We start from the raw sequence: 18,028 nt of genomic DNA, 5'->3' as shown, positions 1-18,028 counted from the left end.
GATTTTGGTCCTGCCTCGGAAGCCGATCGGGGCCGGAGAACAGGCGGATGACGGATGGCGCCATGACTCAGCCGATAAGATGGGGATCCATAAGATCCATGATTATCCGTCCTGCGGGGAAAGCTCCGTATCTGATTTATCCCTCCGCACGCTCTCCTCGTCGCATTTATCTCCGTTCCTGAATCTCGCTCCGTCCTAGCTCTGCTATTCTTTGAGGCCATGCTGTGGCAGCCTCTCCAGCGTCGACTCCTTCTTGCCCAAGCGCATCGCGAGGCTGTCCGGCCTGATCGATATGCCCGATGTCGGCCGAGCCTATCGTTCGTCAGCCAGACACGCGTGCTCTCTAGTTCCTCCACCAGATTCCCAACCTTCTCACAATTTAACCGGTCAGATTTCACAACTCAGCCATTCACTGGTAGCTATGAGACTGGATTGCCGACCACTGGGCCCCTAGGCTCCACACCAGCGTTTGGTGCCCCGAGGATTACTCCCAAGGTGTTGAAGCAGTATTTGGATCAATATGTCGTGGGACAGGATCGTGCGAAGAAGGTACTGAGTGTGGCGGTCTATAATCACTACCAGCGAGTACAGGAGATCCAGCGTCGAGAGGAGGAAGCGGAAGAATTGCTGGCTAAACGGCAGCGGAGGGAGGCACTGGGGAGTCATCCCTTGGAAGGTACGTCTCTCGTGCTTTACATGACAATCCCAAAGCAAAAGTGCTAATCGAGACAATTGGAATTATATAGATGAATTTCCCGGCCAGCAACGAACCGTTGGTGTTCCTACTACCTCCAAACCACGCCAGAACAGCCTGCTGGATCATGGCGAACTGGTCGACACATCCCCATTACAACTTGACAAGTCAAACATCCTACTTCTAGGGCCATCCGGTGTCGGCAAGACGTTGATGGCAAAAACACTTGCCCGTGTTCTTTCCGTGCCATTTAGCATCTCGGACTGCACACCGTTTACGCAGGCTGGATATATTGGCGAAGATGCCGAAACATGCGTCCATCGGCTTCTAGCCGCTGCGAACTATGACGTCGAGCAGGCGGAGCGAGGTATCATCGTGCTTGACGAAGTGGACAAGATCGCGGCGGCCAAAGTGAGCCACGGCAAGGATGTGGGTGGCGAGGGAGTTCAGCAGGCTCTCCTCAAGATTATCGAGGGCACCACTGTGCAAGTGCAGGCCAAACCAGAAAAGAACCCTCGTTCAACCAGCCCTCCAAACTCCTACCCATCGAATAGCCCGCTGGGTACCACTCCTTTTCAGCCGCACAATAATACTCCGGCAGCGAAGGGGGAGGTCTACAATGTGCGCACGGATAACATCCTGTTCGTGTTCTCGGGCGCATTCGTGGGGTTACACAAAGTTGTCATGGACCGAATCTCGCGTGGCTCGATGGGATTCGGCCAACCAGTTCGAGGATCATCAATTTTAGGTGGTCTCCCTGGACCATCTGATGCATCACCCGATCAGCCCCAGCCAATCTTACCAGGATCCGAAGAGGAAGCATTATACAAGAAACACCTGCCCTTCTTCACCTCAGCATCTCCAACCACACAAAACAGCGAACCCACATATTTCAATGCCCTCGACCTTCTGACCCCCACAGACCTGCAAAGCTACGGATTCATCCCCGAACTGATTGGCAGGATTCCCGTCACCGCCGCTCTGTCAACACTAACACAGCCCTTACTTCTACGCATCCTCAACGAACCCCGCAATTCCCTCCTAGCTCAATACACAACCCTCTTCTCCCTCTCAGGCATCGAGCTACGCTTTACAACGCCGGCGTTACACAAGATCGCAGCCAATGCTTTCAAAATGGGCACGGGAGCACGCGCCTTACGCACAGAAATGGAAACAATCCTCAGCGACGCCATGTTCGAGGCCCCCGGTTCCAGCGTAAAGTTCGTGCTGGTAACTGAGGCTGTGGCCAACCGCCAAGAGCAGCCGATATATCTTGCCCGTGGCCAGGGAGGTAAATTCCACGCCATGATATCTGCGGAGGAAAGCGAGTGGGAGGAGAAAATGCGGCCTGATAAGAAGACGGAGAAGAAAGCCAAGCCCCAGGCTGATGTTGACAATGCGCAACATGCATCGAACTTTCAGGAATATCGCAAGCGAGCAATTGGTTAGTTGGACTTGATTAGCCTCAGTGTGTCTGTTTCTGCGGGAGGGCGTTTGTTTATTAAATATCCAATGTACATGACTTTCACTATTATAAACTTGAACCTCATATCGATCTCTCTTGCATCAAGTAGATAAATGTGCATATACCTATTCAACGGCAAGGTAGTACTTTGGGCCCTCACTGTTTTTCTTGGAGTTTTGTGAACTAAAGCTTCAAACCTAACGTCCTCAAACATCGCCGTGAACCTTCAGAAGCATGTGCATACGAAAATTAAAGGAAGACCTAAGAAGACTTATGCATACAACTACCGCTAACCTTCACAACGCCACATACATAAGTACACAAAGATTTCGGGTATCGTTTGACCAGATTCAATTGCGCCAAGAAACAGCGTTAATCATGTTCTCAATTGGGATAATCCATGGAATCGCAACGAAAGCAAAAAACAGGTAGAAACCACGGGGGCACAAAGTTTCTCAACGATACGGCGCTCCGTACCGGTGGGACTCCTGTGGCTGCGGCGGTCTCCATTCACTGGGCCTCGGACGACTCGAGACATCTCCTCCATTAGCGTCTCTCGGGGTCGGGACGCCGCCGGCCCCCGCGGTTAGGGGGGTCAGGGGGGTTTGGATCGGCGAGGACATGTCATTGTGAGGCTGGTCACTCAATTGGCCCCTCGATTGGCCATTCGATTCGCCCGGTTGAGATGGTTTGCTTGATTTGCTTAGCTTTTTCTCTATCTTCTCCAGCGAATTGTCGACGTTGATTTTGTACTTTTCGATGAAGGCCTCCACACTGAAAACAAGAACGTGGCCCCAGGAAGCCCATCGCTTGAGCAGGGCTTCGTTCTTGCAGCTGGAGATTATGTATGACCTCCGAAGGCGGGCGGCGTTCTCGATCGTCCAGCCAGCAAAGGATTCGGCGAGATGATTAGCGTTGCGCTCATCCTGTGTGAGATGCCCGGGGGTCGTGGAGCGCTGTCCGTAGCCTGCAACTTTGAGAGAAAAGACATTATTGTTCGGCCCGTCAAGGTTCGCGGGATCGAGACTATCGGGTTTGAAGCGCGGCTGTTGGGGATCGATGGAGTTGCATTTTCTGATTAGAAGGATAACCACGCCGAGCCTAGATGAAGTCAGTATTCAGACGTGATATCAAGAGAAGGATTGAACCATACAGCTTCTGCTCCTCCTTGGAGAGAGTAGGATCATCATGCTTTTCCTCAAGCCGTTCCATTAGGCTTGGCCAACAGACCAATTTCCACTGGCCCAAATTGCTTCTCTGAATGCCGTAGAACCAATACAGTATGGCGACCGTTTCCTTCAGGGTGTGAATAACATCCTCGGTCAGGAGATAAGCGCCACCCCTGGCAAAGATACGCTGAAAATAGACCCCTTTTTGGCAGTACCGTTCGTCAGGGTAGTCAAGAGGCCTCGAAATCCGAAAGGTCCAAAAGCCCATCAAGGCGTTTCCTAGAATATCCCGAATCTTAGGCTGCAGGGCCTCGTATTTTCCGAAGGACTCGTGAAACTTAGGATCCGTTAGATGATAGAATATAGAGTAGCCAAGATTAAACCGCACAAAGGAGACATACCAGAATTACGCCGCATTTGCTGTTTTTGATAAACTTGGCCCAATCAGACCAAACCATGGCCCCATTCAGCTCGAGCCACGCCTTGACGAGGGTGCAGTCGTTTTGGTCCTCCACGCTTTCAGGGGTATGTAGGTAGAACACATCTGCCTGAGGCCCACCCTGTTTCCCATTCACACAAGCGAGATCTTTGAAACGCATTTTGAGGTTGCATTCGAAGAACTTGCCTAGCATTAAATTAGGATCAGAGAGTGATTGATGATCCGAGGGTGGTTGGGGATCCGAGAGTGGTTGAATAGAGGTATTGTGAGCAGCCGTTATGAGAGCCGTGTTAGGCACTGTATTATCTGGCCTCGTATCCATGGAATCAGATAGCCCTTCCATACTGACAAGTTGATCGTTAGGCTGCCGTGTACTTGTTGCTTTGGATAATTGACGCCCGAGGCGAGGGTCTGCTAGGGAGTGCGCGGCCAGACTAGGGAGCGGGTATTGTTCCGGTGATTGTTCCATAGGGCTCTGCGTGGAAGAACCATACGATCCTTGCGGTTGAACAGGCGTGTTTGAATTGACATGACCAGTTGTATGTGAATTGCTTAGGCCAGATGCGTGTGCCAGGCGTCTAACGACGTCATCAAGTGAGCCAGATGCCCCTATTATCGACGTGTTTGACGGGTCATATGGCACCATGGCCATCGCTGTAGATTGAACTTGTGGTCCTGTCTGTTGTTGATGTTGTGGTCCCGTCTGCTGTTTATGTAGGGCATCAATGGGTGCCAAGGGTGTTCGCACGGCAAGGCGGATAGGGACCCAAGGGTTGATCTCGGGGTAGGGTTGTGTAAGGTGGGCGAAGTCCGGAGACTTAGGGGAATAGGCTAGCCACACAAAGCCTTTGTTTCCAGGAGGGTAATAGATACCAATCTTGTTTTCCCAGTAGAGACCTTCCGACATATGAAATACGTAGGGGTTAGTATCAGCAAAACCCTCCAACCAACAAGTGCGTATGACTCTATTGGAGCCCCCGTGATCCGCCTCTTCTCGACAAAGAGTTGCATACTGGTCGGGCGTGCACAAATGCTCGAACCACATCTCGAATCTACCGGATCGTCCCCCCTTAGCTGCTAAAAGGTCCTGCTTCACTTCTGGCGATAAACCACACAGCCGTACAGCCCCAATAAGCTGCTTTTCAGCCCCGAAATAAATGTGCGCTAGGACTTCCACCTTATTCACGAAATAGGGGGTGCCTTTGAATTTCATAGAGCCAAGCCCGGGTTCACCTATCGGCATACGCTCGATTTGCTCCTTTGCAGACATTTGAGCTTTAGGTGGACTCGGAGGTCTAGCCGCTATAGCTGGGGCATCGGTGTCATTCGTGGAAACGGGATCATTCGCAGAGCCGGTGTTATCCCGTGTATTAGTGACGGTATCGTAAGGAGATGGCCTCGTGGTCGGGGTGACGGGTGTTTGCGTTAGAGACTTCGGACGTGTCACGGTAACGAAAGGTGAAGAGTTCTTTGGCCGGTGAGGGTCGGCTGACCGATAGGGAGACCTCTGACGTGATGCTGGCGACCGACGTCGGTCTGGAGATCTATACCGTTGGTTAGGGGATCTCGAGCGAGCCCCGGGAGATCTCCGGCGGGACCCTAGCGATCGTCCACGGTCAGGGCGCCGAGGGGGAGGATTGTCACGGTCAAGAGAATCTCCTGGTCTGTAGGAGTCGTAGTCCCCTGATCTGGAGGATTCCCCTGGTCTGTAGCAGTCACCTCCGTTGAGCATAGAGAAACCACGAGGAGACGGTGCACGTGGTCGACTAGGAGGGCCCATGGTCTCAGGCGAACCCCTTCGAGATGACCCTGACGAAGCTACCTGGGACACAGACGAGGTTGGAATAGGTTTAGTCCCACTTTGGGAGCTTCGTAGAAATGTATCCGAAGTCGTCATTTTCGCAAAAGGCACAGGCACCCCAGCAGCTGTCCTAGCAGGAAATTCAGAGGGCCTGCGAAGATCCAGTTGGCTAATGTCGGGTTCTCGATCTTTTTTGCTGGATGCAAACGCAGTGTACAGGGGCCCTAAAGCCGGCTGTGAGGGAAGTGATCGTCGAGATTTCTGTGGTGGCTTCGTCCTAGTTGCTGATGTCTGGCCGGTACCCTGGGAGACTTTATCTTGCTTCGAAGATGCAGTCTTGGAGGTCTCGAAAGTATGTTCAGAGGGCTGGGACGGTTTGGCAGATTCGGAGACTCGGGGATGGGGAATAGGTTGAGATTTATCCGATGTAATACCAGTAGCGGCCTTGGGCGGCTGTGGTAAAAGCTTCTCCGGGTTCTCTGATACATTCGATTGAGACGAATCCGGAGGATTTAACGTGGCCCGTACAGGACTCGAAGAAGGGACTTGGAGAGACTGATTTGTAGTCGGCGTTGCATGAGATGTGGGAATGCTTGGCGCTGGATCATCTGTCGAGACAAAGAGAGAAGATATGTCAGAGGCGAGCGAGGCACCCCGATGTGCGCTGACCCGGGCCAAGGGCACATCTGGTGATGACTGGGGAGATGCCTGCATTAGGGGAATGTCTGACGATGAATCCCGGGAAGGTGGCTTCTTATTCTTCTGAGCGGCCCTTTCTGCCCGTTTCTGGCGACGAGCTTCCTTGCGTCTTTGGGTCTCACGCTCACGGTCCTTGAGAGACTTCTTCCAAGCATCGACGTCAAACGGTTGATCGGCGCCTGCTCTGACCTTTCGGGTTTTCTCATTCCACTTGAGCATGGCTTCCTCCATCTCTAGGAACATCTCTGCTGGCTCCCATGTTGCTCGATATATGGGGTAATTGGCCCATTTCAGCAGAAACTTCTTCTTGCCGGTCCGCTTTGATACACGTTCCGCAAGAATCTCTTCCACTTCATATTCTGAGCCTTGTTCACTTGGGACAGTAGATGCTAGGGAATCAGCCTCTGAGAGGTTGCCTGCATCATTCATCTCCACGTCCACCTCCATTGCAGCAAGGCCCGCGGCATCGGCAGCTTTCTCACCACAGAGGGAAGAGACAGAGAAAGAAGAGAAAAGCGAAGACGCGAATGTAGTCTATGACCGAGAAGACGCGTAGTGCTGTGAGGTTGAAGTTTGGGCAAGGACTAGGACGAAAGAAAAATCTCCAGACCGGAAGGAGCTTAAGGTCATTGCCACTTAACAGTTGACATCTAAATACCAGAAACCATGATCCCTGAGCTCTTTATCACAAAATCATGTATTATCCAGAGGTTCACAAATACTTATCCCGCATTGTTTAGAAAGCTGGTTGAGCCGTGCGGCAAACATTCGCACGTGACTCGGACGTAAAGGAGGCACTCCACCCTGGAGGCATCATCTCCCTCTCCTATCGTCTACAATACATCGCCTCTCCCGTTTCTTTTTCCCTTCTCCTTCCCCTCATTCCACCGACTTTCATTCCCCGATACCTCCAAAATGGCCAACGACGAATATGATGTAAGTTCCCTATCCACACGCCTGCGGGTTTTATTCGGTTTGCTGACGGGGACTCCAGTTCCTCTTCAAAGGTAACGTTGCCTCGCGCGGATATCGTCTTGCCTCTCCCTTCCCTTCCCTCGCCCACCCGCGCCTCGGTCACAACACACGACAGCACATGAACGACCCCAAGAGCAAAAAATACTGACTCCTGAATAGTGGTGCTGATCGGAGACTCGGGTGTCGGTAAATCCAACCTGCTGAGCCGTTTCACCCGCAACGAGTTCAACCTGGACTCCAAGTCCACCATCGGTGTGGAGTTTGCGACCCGCTCAATCCAGGTCGACTCCAAGACCATCAAGGCACAGATCTGGGATACTGCTGGCCAGGAGCGCTACCGTGCCATTACCTCCGCTTACTACCGTGGCGCTGTCGGCGCCCTCCTCGTCTATGATATCAGCAAGCACCAGACCTACGAGAATGTCAACCGGTGGTTGAAGGAGCTGCGGGACCATGCCGATTCCAACATCGTCATCATGCTGGTCGGTAACAAGAGCGATTTGCGACACCTGCGTGCGGTCCCCACCGAGGAGGCCAAGCAATTTGCCAGTACGTTTCATTTCCCACGACCAGGCGTGCGGAGGACCTCAAGAGCTGACTTGATTCATAACAGGCGAGAACAACCTTTCTTTCATCGAAACTTCCGCCCTCGACGCCAGCAACGTCGAGCTCGCCTTCCAGAACATCCTCACAGGTAGGTCAACACCAGATCTCAACACGGCGCACGAGACCCCTCCGTAGGCAACCACTAACTCGAATTTACCCCCAGAAATCTACCGCATTGTTTCCAGCAAGGCTCTGGACTCTGGCGAGTCGAGCACGAACCCACCTGTGGGCCGCACTATCGACTTCACCCCGCAGCCCAACGAGCAGAAGCAGGGCTGCTGCTAAAGGGCCTACGAAACGGACTGCAACGACTCTTCTTTTTACAATGTGAATTTGAAATGGCCATGAGCTGTGATGGAGTCTGTAATTTGGGGGCGAAGACGCTACACCGGCAGGTTCTGGGATACGGTAGAAAACCTTTGAGAAAGAGACAGGAGGTTTACCAACCCCGGACATGGCTCCCACCATTCGGATCTTTGCCGCTTCTCCTTTTCTTCTTCTCCTACATCATCTCTTCTTTTCTTATTGCGTGCTTGTACTCTGGGTGGTTCCACCTAAATTGATTCCTTTTCCACCAGACTTGTTTCTGCGCTTTTCCCTCCAGTTGGTCTGTTAAGGTCGCCGGTGCAATGAACTGGCTTGGGCGTCATGATGGCTACATGGTTTTGTGTATGAAAGCCTTTTCTGGATAATCAACATATTTTAACCAATCCTTGGCGTAAATGAAATTATTTTAGGTAGGTTGTATTGCAGTTCTCATCAGGGGGGCGTTGGTCGTATCGGTGGTTCCAGATGGCTGCCACGACGCCTCGGGCCCACCTGCAAAGCTCCACCGCGGGTGGTGACTTGCCCGTTGAGGCCTCGGATAAAGTTTGGCAAGAAGAACATACATAGTATCTGCAGAGCAACACGAGCTACATAAAGTAGAATGGTATTATCTTTACAAGAGAGTGCAATACTATAATCAAGAACTCAAATCAAGTGCAAAATACTTTTTTGAAATAAAACTTTACGAGATATTGCCCTGACGCCTAAGCAGACCATGAATGATATCGTCGCCCAAATATACAAAATAGTCGAACCATCAGAATGGCCCACATGAAAATAGCCAATCCCTCTCTATCCCCTCTATGCAAACAACTTCCTCGTCTCCAGCGCATCGGGTTTCCGCGACGAGTTGTCCGAAAGACCCAGATCCGTGCGCTTGGTGACACGATCGGTCTGCACCTCCCGACGCTGAGCATACCGGCCGGCCTTGCCCATGCGAGCCTCACGACGGACCTGGTTGGGGCTGACATACTCCTTGTTCTCGTAGATGACGGGACCACCGAAGCTGCCCTCCAGAATGACAATGGGGGTCAACACGAAACGAGGACCAATCTCAACCAGAGAGACCTCGGGCTGGGCGTCCTTGCCCTTGGGGGTAATCTTAGCAGTCTCCTCGTCCTCCTTCTTCTTGGAACCAGCCTCAACCTCGCGGATCTCGTAGACACGGATCCAAATCTTGCCGTCCACACCAAAGACACCGATAATGCGGTCCACGAAGGGCTTCATGCCCTTGACGCCGCGCTTGGGAACACAGAAGATACCGCGCAGCATCTCGCGGACCAGGCCGCGGTACTCAGCACCGGGGACACTCATATCCGGACCCTGCTCGTCGAATGACCGATCGAAAACCACAATACCACGTCCGCCCTTCAGACAGTTACCGGCGAAACCGGCACCGAGCTCGCCCATAGTGTGCAAGTTGTTCAAGTGGAATTTGATTGTGGGACCGTTAGGCGGGCGCGAAAGCCAGAGGTAGAGATCTTGGCCGTTCTTGCGGGCCTCGAGGAAGAAAATCATGTTGCACGAGTGGAGATCGGCGAGAGAGTTCAGCAGGAGGTTGTAGCCGGCGGTCTTCTTCTTAGTGTCGAGTTTGGTCTCTTTGTGGGTGTGAGGGAGGAGAGCGCAAAGGTCTGACATCAAGTGTCGGTGGCTAGAGATGATAGTCAGTAAGTGCCGTAGATTGGGTCAATCGCATTGATCGTAAATACTAACCGGTGTGTGACACCACGCGACGTCAAGATCAAGACACGAGTCTTGGGCATGAAGCCAGCGGCAAGCTGCTTCCTCGCCTCAGCGATACGATCCTCCATTCCCTCTTCCTCTTCCTCCTCACTGTCGGTAGTGTCGTCGGCATCCTCGAGGAGCTCATCCATGGGGAAATCTGAGTCCTCTTCACTATCCTCGGTCAATTGCCGGGCCTTCTTCTTAGAAACTGCCTTGTAAACTGCCGCCATGGTGATATGTGAATGCTGAGCAGCAGGTATGGTTGATGCAGAAGCTTCCGAGAAAAGTTGGTGGCAGAATATTTTTTGTTTCTCACCGCCAGACCCGCAATAATCTAGGGTCACGTGGTGTTATCGGCACAATTCAACATGTTTACTTCACTCTGCTTCTAGACCCAAAAAATTGGAAAAATAAGCAAATGAAAACAAAGATCGATCTCCAAATACGAAATGAACTAATCAAGAGGCACAGGATATCATTCAGTGACAGGACCTAACTCAAACATCATGGCACTAACTTATCTCTAGCCGAAGGACAGCAATGCACGGTCCAGACCTTTGAACCCCTCCTGAGACACCTTCATGCCCGCGACACGGTTCGCAAAAGCCAACCTTTTCGAAAGATCCCAGTCCTTCCTTTTGCAATTCAAAGCATACAGCATTCCTGCGATGAATGTATCACCAGCTCCAATCGGACTGACCCTCATTAGCATACTTTCGCTCCAGTTCGGAGTTTCACGACTCACTCGACAACTTGGAAGTTCTCTGTCGTATAAGCCGCGACATGTTTGAAATCTTCAGTACCTCGTTCTAAAGCACAGGCGCCATCCTGACCCCAAGTACAACATAGTAATGATCTAGATTCCCGCTCAATACTTCGTCCACGGGCTTCGCTTGGATCGGGAGATACTCACGCCTCGTGTGTCCGTGTGGACTGCTCCCGTAAGCACTCCTCTGCCGTTCTATATCCAAGGTTCTATTCCGGTGTCAGGAACCACTTAAAAGCCAGGCCATAGAAAGGCTATGCTTACCTGGGCCCAGGTTTTCGCGTAGAACACCACATCAGCCTCCTCGGCCAGTTCCTGAAGACCCGGTCGACCAGGCTTTTCAATCTCGACGCTCACTTGGATGGAGGGGAATTGCTTTCGCAAATAACGGACAAATTGCAGGGTCATCTCTGGTGTTCGGCCCTACACGACTAAAATTAGTGCGCATCTAGAGAAATCCATGCTATCCATACCTCAAAGTGAACCCAAGTTGCTTTTGGACCAAGCTCATTGGCTATCCCAGTAAATTCCTCCAAGGACATCTCAGGGAGGTCATTGTAGTTGACGATAGTGCGACTGCCAGTAGATTTGCTTTTAATAATGTAGCATGAGGCCGGCTCTTCAAATCCATCTCGGTAAATGCAGTGGTCCAAGTTGACGCGTGATCTAAATGCAGATCTGATCTGTTGCGAGGTTATCGATGATTTGGCTGGCAAAATTGTTATCAGGGCCAATGGAAGCTCTTCGTCGGTAGATTCGTGGGATGTCAGTTGCTGTAGTACTTCGAGTGTATTTGGGCAGTTGCCACCCCTCCGACGAGTCACATTTGTCGCTCGTAGCTTTTCATCTTCTCCTGGATAATATGGTGTTCTAGGATGGATAGTTTTGTTAGTATTGATGATACCATCCAACACAAGTTGGCAACGCCGGGTGCTCGACGTACGTGAGGATAGTGTCTAGATAACATGCCCCGATCGCAACCAACATGCTTGTTAGATTTTGCAATGATTCCAATTGTGGTCAGATAATAGAGTAACTTTTGATTCGCTAAAGTGTACGAGTATCCGGCAAGGTCAACTCGGCCATGATACTGCATCAGGATCCACTTCCTGCCGCGGGGCATCCATCCGCACAGATTAGTCAGGATGTCATCGCTTCCCCATCCATCTTTAATGTTACCTGGCAGGTCGGTCTAACCGCTGCAGATGCCTTGCGATCGTTGATCTTCTCAGCAGCAGGTCTCTTCCATTGAAGTTTGATGCCTTTTTTCAGCCATTCATGCTACTTCAGTAATTACCACATCTCCAAGGCAGCCAATCAACAGTCTTGAAATGACAGCTCGGCTGTGGTGAACCATGATGGGCCCAAACCTACGCGCGCCTTTGCTTTTCTTTACTTCTGAAGTAGTTTGCTCTAGACTGTAGAAGTTTAACCTCATTGATATCGACGAGCTTCAAAGCCATCTCATTGAGCGGTATCTAGGCCTGATTGTTCATGCAGCCGGTAGGGCAAGGGCAGGCACGTGAGTGCATGCAGATTCATGACAAGGAATCGTTTATTCTCAGGTGGAATGATCAAAGAAACTATACATGGAGATAATGGAAGGTTTTCATCACATCATTGATGTACAATTGAATCTTCTTCCTTATCATCGCACGTGGGGGAGGAGGTCCATGTGTGGGATCCAGATGGCTCCGTTGAAGCTAGGCTGGCTGATTGCAGGCCCCACCAACTGCACTTCTTTCTAACCAGCAAACTCAGAGTTTCTTCTTGTTATCAGAGGAGTCTGTTTCTTAGAGTGAGGCTCAATTTCCACAGTCTGGGGAATTGTAGTCCTGGCTTTGTCAAGTCATCATGCTCTGAGACAGATATATATCCACCTGGTGTGCAGAGCTATGTGCTGAGTCTGAACAGATATCATCCATCTTCTGACCTATTCACTCAGCATCCTTCCGGGAATCTACCAGGGCTGGGAACTTCCTTCATCCTGGCCAGACACTGACCCAAGGCCCTCCATCATGGGTCAACGGAGCAAAGTGTTGGACATAGAAGGTCCGACGCCAAAGTTTCTATACGCCATTATCAAACAGTTGAACTTGAAGGATGTGAGTGGATCATCTTCGTTGACTTCGATCTTGCCTGCCAAAATACTCACATTTGCCAGATTGATTGGAACAAAGTTGCATCAGATCTCGAAATTTCAAACGGCCATGCCGCCCGCATGCGATACTCGCGATTCAAATCCCAGATTGACCCGAGTACCCCCAGAGCGAAAAAGAAGAATGCCAAGAAGGGTGGAAAGGGCGACCTGAAGGGCGATTTGCAGACACCACAGACATTGCCACACCCTCCATTCTCCGAACCAGGAGTCGTGCCAAAACTCGAGCCAACAGAGTCCCCGTTCCAGCCCAATCCCAACCCGTTCGTCGTCAAATACGAGCCCGGCAACCCCGATGCCCACGGCATGCAGGGCCCATCCAATCCCCAAGAAGGCTTCTTTTCTCCATTTACACAGCTCATGTCTCCCGCACAAAACATGTTGTCCCCACGAATGATGCCGCCCAGGTACATCGAGCAGTTGGACCCAGTCTCGTATGGACCTCAGCCCCAACACGCTGTGGTCGGTGGGCCATATTCTCTGGCATCGGGCACGTACGCCCCCGTCCTGAAATCCAATCCATCAGCTTTTACAACATACCCGGCCTTTTCAATGCCACAAGATTTCCACAGGCAGGATTTCCACAGCCAAACACCCAGTTTCCACAGCGGACCGGTCATACCATGGGAGCTCGTACCACAGCAGCAAAACGAATCTGCTCCCTCCCCAGCGAGGATCAAGGAGGAACCAGGAACATGTGAGAAAAGTATTGAGAGTGTGGTGATCAAAGCGGAGGAAGTGTCGACCGACAAGATCTGCATTGAGTAGTACGACTGTCAATCCTTTTGAGTTCTAGCATTATTTCAGATTGTGAGATAGTATGTCGTCTGTACCAGCAAAAATAGAATGAGCTTCTTATAGACACCCCTCATGATTGTAGGAAAAGCATATTCACGAGGTTTTGACAAGTGCTTCATTCGGACAAAAATATTCGCACTCATAGACCATGAGGGACCCAAATTGGGTAGCACCAAAGGGATATTGTTAAATCAGCGGATTTCAACAAAAGGTATCACATTGAAACATAGTACAACTGGAGGGACAAGAATGAATACTCACCGTTTGATTGTCAAGTTTAATGGAGTAACGGTGGCTCTGCAAGTGAGACTGGAAGCCAGGGACATCATGAACACATTCACGGGCACTATCAGCTAAGCACTCAAGAGTATGATTGTCGGGTGCATATCGTTTCCAATACCCATTCTACCTATCTACAGTTCTTGGTCCGTAAAAGTCATTCTATTATGCCAATAGAGTCCATAGAGCATAGGAGATGCTCTAGTGATTGGCTGCGGCAGAATACTTAGTCGTTTGCGACCCTCATATACACTGAATGTTTGATCCGCAATTTATGCCGGGAGCTCTAGATATACGCAACTCTCCAAGGAAAACCCGGAAAATATGTTTGCCCTTGGATCTCGCCCACAATAACGAGCCTGCACAATTTAATCTCACCGCGACCTTGCCTCAGAGCTTCCTCCTCTTTCTCCCTTCCACATCTCCTCGCTCCCCGAAACTCCCTTATTCCCTCATCGAAGCCACACTCTTGCTACTCGAAAAGACTTCACAAACTTTCAAAATGGCTCCCAAGGCTGCTGCTAAGGCTGCTCCAGGTTCCGACTCTGCCTCTACCACTGAGCAGCAGGACAATGCGATCATGGCCATGTGCCTCCGCAAGATCGATCCTCATACTCACAAGGTACGTGATACTCGCTAATTCCGATACAAAACCTGATAACAGAAAATTTCTAATGATATTCCAGATCGATGCCGCTGCCGTTGCCGAGGCCCTGGGTTATACCAACCCAAAGTCCCTCGGCAACCGTTGGTCCGCCATGAAGAAGAAGTACGAGGACATCCGGGTCGAAATGTCCTACCCTCCTCGCGCTGGTGTAAGTGCCCAAATACAATGTTGAGAATACAAAACTAAATTCTCCAAGGGTCCCACCAGCCCCAAGGCTCCTGCGAGCCCCAAGGTGTCTCCGGACAAGGTCCAGAAGAAGCGTGGCCGCAAGCCCAAGGCTGCCAAGGCATCTGAGCCAAAGGCTGAGGACGACGAGACCAAGGCCGAGGAGGCCAAGATCGAGGATCTCAAGGTCGATGATGACAAGGTCAGCGAGAACGAAGTTTAGACTTCTTACTTCCTCACGGTGAGTCTTGCTTTCCACAAGATCCTCATACCGGCCCTTTCAACTAACCTCTTGATGGATGCAGATTACCCGCATACTCGGCGGTCCCACACTTGGTTTCGCGTTGATACAGGATAGGACTGGAATTTAGCGCTGGTGCAGTGCATTCACAACGAGCGAACGTGATGATGGAAATATCGTGAGCCGTGGTTGTCATTTACTTCCAACGCCAAGATACATTTAGGGAGTCGAAATTTACCCAGTCTATCCATGCTCTTTTTCTATTCTGGCAAGGACTGTAAACTTGTCCAGGCCTAGTTTAAGAATAACCCAAGGATGTTATGGAGTAAGCACAGGGTTGGGAATTATCAGAGTGTGTTTGACGGTCAACGTGCGATGACAAAACCTAGATATACGGTCTCAGTTTCCTCTTCTTCCAGCAGCCTGATATCACACTCCATGATATTCAACGATGAAATTCACTTGGTACTTAAGCATGCATGTCTTTCACCAATGTGAAACATGGATACCACCCCAAAATCCCCCCAAGCTCTCGTGCTGATTGGTTAAGCTCATGAATGTCACTCACTGTTCTCTCCCCAGGTTCCTTCAGACAAACCCTCCTGATAAAAAACGATAAAAGAATCTTAGAAGGCGCGACTGATATTTTGCGGTGTTGAAGCATTCAGCGAAAATGCCCATCTAACACTGAGGAGCCTGTGCTGCCTAGGAATAATCTAACGATGTTTAAGTTTTGGATCCGTGTATTGATTTTGGCACCCAATAGAAGAATCCTGATACTGACACACACGTACGTTGATGTAAGAGCTGATATACCCTCGCAAGTTAGAAGTCAAGCTAGAGGTCTCCTCAAACCCTCCGAGATCGAAGTGGACTGAAACACGAAGTCACTGGGGTAGAGCAAACATCGAGAACCACTTTCCACCGATCATCTCGCTCTATTTATTTGCTCTCTCTCTCTTTCTTTTCTTCTTTCCTTCTTCACTACCTCGACTTCGCTTGAACCCCGAGCGTTTGCTTGAACCTCATAACCTTATTCACTACGAATTCCACCCAAGCAAAAATCATCAAGATGTCTTCCCCGAACAAGGACAAGACCAAGGAGAAGGAGAAGGGCTCCGATACCGATACAACTTGGTTCCTGATCAACTGCATCATGCACAGCGAGCATGGCAGACTTGAGAAGGTATGATGATTCTGACTCTCATCAAAGAGACCCTACGCCTTACTTACATTACTACCTAATGCACCCCTTCCTACTCCAAGACAAAACTGCTAACACTTACTCCACTCTAGATCAACTGGGATGTGATTGCAGAAAAACTGAACATCAAGACCGGGACTGCAGCGTAAGCGATTTGACATGAAGTGCAGTGTCCAAAAAAGCTGACTTTTCCAAGATCGATGCGTTATCAGCGTCTCCTGAAATCATATGGGCTGAACAGCGCATACACCCTCAGGGGCGCGGAAGCTGCAGACCCCGCTCCAGCTGGAGATTCGGCTGCGTCGGAGCCAAACACTCCAGTCAAGACCACTCCAGCCAAGAAAACCTCAACCAAGAAAAGCTCGGCCAAAACCACCTCAGACAAGACCACCCCAACCAAAAAGCGCAAGTCCACAAAGCGAAAGCGACGGGATCCCGAGGCTGAGCCCGAGGTCAAGCCTGAGCCCGAGACTGAGGCCGAGGATGCTAACGATGATAAGGTCAAGGTCAAGGACGACGAGAATGCCGATGATGCTGAAGAGGAGGAGTAGCTTAGCACTCGGCGGTGAAGCGGACGACGCGACACCCTCGCGATTTCATGTGAATTGGGGAATTTGCCTGTGCTCTGCATTTGGATCTTCGACTACAAAGCCCTCTGGTGTTTCTTTGAATTCGTTCCAAGCTCCTGAACGGCAATGTTGAGCTTGGGCGTACCATACCTATGCGATGATCCTTCATTTCAGTTCTGTCCATCTCCATACATGCCATGATATGTATCTAGCACGGAAATACTATCCATGATGGGCAAAAGTTTACATTTACCGGGTAATCTCCATGTTTGTAGCCAACTCTGACTTGCTAAATATCTCAATCATTCTACAACTCGAGTCCTCATCGACTACCTCAATAATGTGCATCCCTCTTTTCTCAGAGCAAGAAACCGGGAGTTTCCAGCCCTGAGGCGCGAACTTTCCGTAGATGTGCATCGGTATTTACCGATGGCTTTTTCCACATCTGGAGCCTAAATCAAAGCCATCAAAAGAAGGCCAAAAAGCGACATAAGAATCACCAAACAAGGGGACTCCAGCCACCCGCCAACAAGACTGTTCCTTAGAGAGCTCCCAAACGCTCGCTACTTCACACTCTTTTATGTACACAACAATTCCTCTGTCAATCGAGTGAACAGGCAGGCAAGAGAAAGATCATCAACAGTGGACACGAAGGTAACTCGCCTGAATTCCCTGACACTGCTCTAATTTTCTATTGAGAATATGCTAATATGATTATCTAAATAAAGCCTCGAGACAATTTTCAGTAATAAAATCCTCCGAGAGAGAGGCATCGGTCACGTATCCTGTGGTGGATATGAAGCGGTTCAATACTAGATATTTCTCTATCAACAACGGCACCCTGCCTGACTGATTTGAATCCAAACTTCAATTTCCTGGCTTAGCAATATTTTATATCCAAAATTCGTCTCTTTCTCTTGCTTCTCCACTTCCTTCCTTTGCTAGTGTGAGATAGCCCACCACAACCTTCTTGGACTCAATATCCACGAACGGACCTACCATTCTAGCAACTTCGACATATCCTTCGCCCCTCAGGACAAAGCCAACCTCGACACAGATAATGCTTCATTAGATGGGCGTGATCATGTACGCTGAATCTGGCAGCCTGTATGACGCCTACTAGCCAGCCCATTTTCCCCAGATCACTCCTGGTTACTGCTACTGACACCCAATCCCTGCAGGTGGAATGACACGCGTTCATCGAGAAAATTAGCATCAAGATCATGGGTGCCATGAAGGTTGCTTGAAGGAGATTCCAGTATTCAAGCAAGCTAACCAGAC

At 50.4% G+C, this 18,028-nt stretch overlaps 8 protein-coding genes across 8 annotated transcripts; 5 read left to right on the top strand and 3 right to left on the bottom strand.

The window, feature by feature from the left end:
- Positions 1–219: 219 nt before the first annotated feature.
- N7473_008462 (putative ATP-dependent Clp protease) lies at positions 220–2,143 on the top strand (the record flags this gene model as incomplete). Its single annotated transcript, XM_057154402.1, has 2 exons — positions 220–676; positions 747–2,143. The coding sequence occupies 2 exons, from the start codon at positions 220–222 to the stop codon at positions 2,141–2,143; spliced, it is 1,854 nt and encodes a 617-aa protein (XP_057008740.1).
- Positions 2,144–2,614: 471 nt separating this feature from the next.
- N7473_008461 (uncharacterized protein) lies at positions 2,615–6,714 on the bottom strand (the record flags this gene model as incomplete). The annotated part of the gene is made up of 3 exons (XM_057154401.1): positions 2,615–3,260; positions 3,313–3,665; positions 3,730–6,714. 3 exons carry the CDS (start codon positions 6,712–6,714, stop codon positions 2,615–2,617), a joined length of 3,984 nt encoding a protein of 1,327 aa, XP_057008739.1.
- Positions 6,715–7,182: 468 nt separating this feature from the next.
- N7473_008460 (Rab family GTPase) lies at positions 7,183–8,133 on the top strand (the record flags this gene model as incomplete). The annotated part of the gene is made up of 5 exons (XM_057154400.1): positions 7,183–7,203; positions 7,262–7,274; positions 7,402–7,791; positions 7,856–7,936; positions 8,012–8,133. 5 exons carry the CDS (start codon positions 7,183–7,185, stop codon positions 8,131–8,133), a joined length of 627 nt encoding a protein of 208 aa, XP_057008738.1.
- Positions 8,134–8,829: 696 nt separating this feature from the next.
- On the bottom strand, positions 8,830–10,177 carry N7473_008459 (ribosome biogenesis protein BRX1). The gene is made up of 2 exons (XM_057154399.1): positions 9,889–10,177; positions 8,830–9,826 (listed from the first exon to the last, which is right to left on the bottom strand). Exons 1-2 carry the CDS (start codon positions 10,128–10,130, stop codon positions 8,977–8,979), a joined length of 1,092 nt encoding a protein of 363 aa, XP_057008737.1. The 5' UTR covers positions 10,131–10,177; the 3' UTR covers positions 8,830–8,976.
- A 246-nt stretch (positions 10,178–10,423) lies between these two features.
- On the bottom strand, positions 10,424–11,653 carry N7473_008458 (ketohexokinase; the record flags this gene model as incomplete). The annotated part of the gene is made up of 6 exons (XM_057154398.1): positions 10,424–10,595; positions 10,646–10,756; positions 10,814–10,875; positions 10,931–11,089; positions 11,140–11,536; positions 11,610–11,653. 6 exons carry the CDS (start codon positions 11,651–11,653, stop codon positions 10,424–10,426), a joined length of 945 nt encoding a protein of 314 aa, XP_057008736.1.
- Positions 11,654–12,684: 1,031 nt separating this feature from the next.
- On the top strand, positions 12,685–13,592 carry N7473_008457 (uncharacterized protein; the record flags this gene model as incomplete). Its single annotated transcript, XM_057154397.1, has 2 exons — positions 12,685–12,771; positions 12,831–13,592. 2 exons carry the CDS (start codon positions 12,685–12,687, stop codon positions 13,590–13,592), a joined length of 849 nt encoding a protein of 282 aa, XP_057008735.1.
- Positions 13,593–14,403: 811 nt separating this feature from the next.
- On the top strand, positions 14,404–14,956 carry N7473_008456 (uncharacterized protein; the record flags this gene model as incomplete). Its single annotated transcript, XM_057154396.1, has 3 exons — positions 14,404–14,523; positions 14,588–14,716; positions 14,765–14,956. 3 exons carry the CDS (start codon positions 14,404–14,406, stop codon positions 14,954–14,956), a joined length of 441 nt encoding a protein of 146 aa, XP_057008734.1.
- Positions 14,957–16,046: 1,090 nt separating this feature from the next.
- N7473_008455 (uncharacterized protein) lies at positions 16,047–16,729 on the top strand (the record flags this gene model as incomplete). The annotated part of the gene is made up of 3 exons (XM_057154395.1): positions 16,047–16,160; positions 16,271–16,323; positions 16,375–16,729. The coding sequence occupies 3 exons, from the start codon at positions 16,047–16,049 to the stop codon at positions 16,727–16,729; spliced, it is 522 nt and encodes a 173-aa protein (XP_057008733.1).
- Positions 16,730–18,028: the final 1,299 nt, after the last annotated feature.

Source organism: Penicillium subrubescens, assembly GCF_028828155.1.
Source record: "Penicillium subrubescens strain IBT 31985 chromosome Unknown utg000005l_segment0_segment0, whole genome shotgun sequence".
Classification (NCBI taxonomy): domain Eukaryota; kingdom Fungi; phylum Ascomycota; class Eurotiomycetes; order Eurotiales; family Aspergillaceae; genus Penicillium; species Penicillium subrubescens.
The sequence above is the reverse complement of the archived record's forward strand: the minus strand, read 5'-3'. Positions and strand labels throughout refer to the sequence as shown.

Coding starts and splice junctions, on each gene's coding strand:
- N7473_008459 (XM_057154399.1), bottom strand. CDS start 10,130: ATGGCGGCAGTTTACAAGGCAGTTTCTAAGAAGAAGGCCCGGCAATTG. Junction 9,827..9,888: donor TCGCGTGGTGTCACACACCG/GTTAGTATTTAC, acceptor TATCATCTCTAG/CCACCGACACTTGATGTCAG.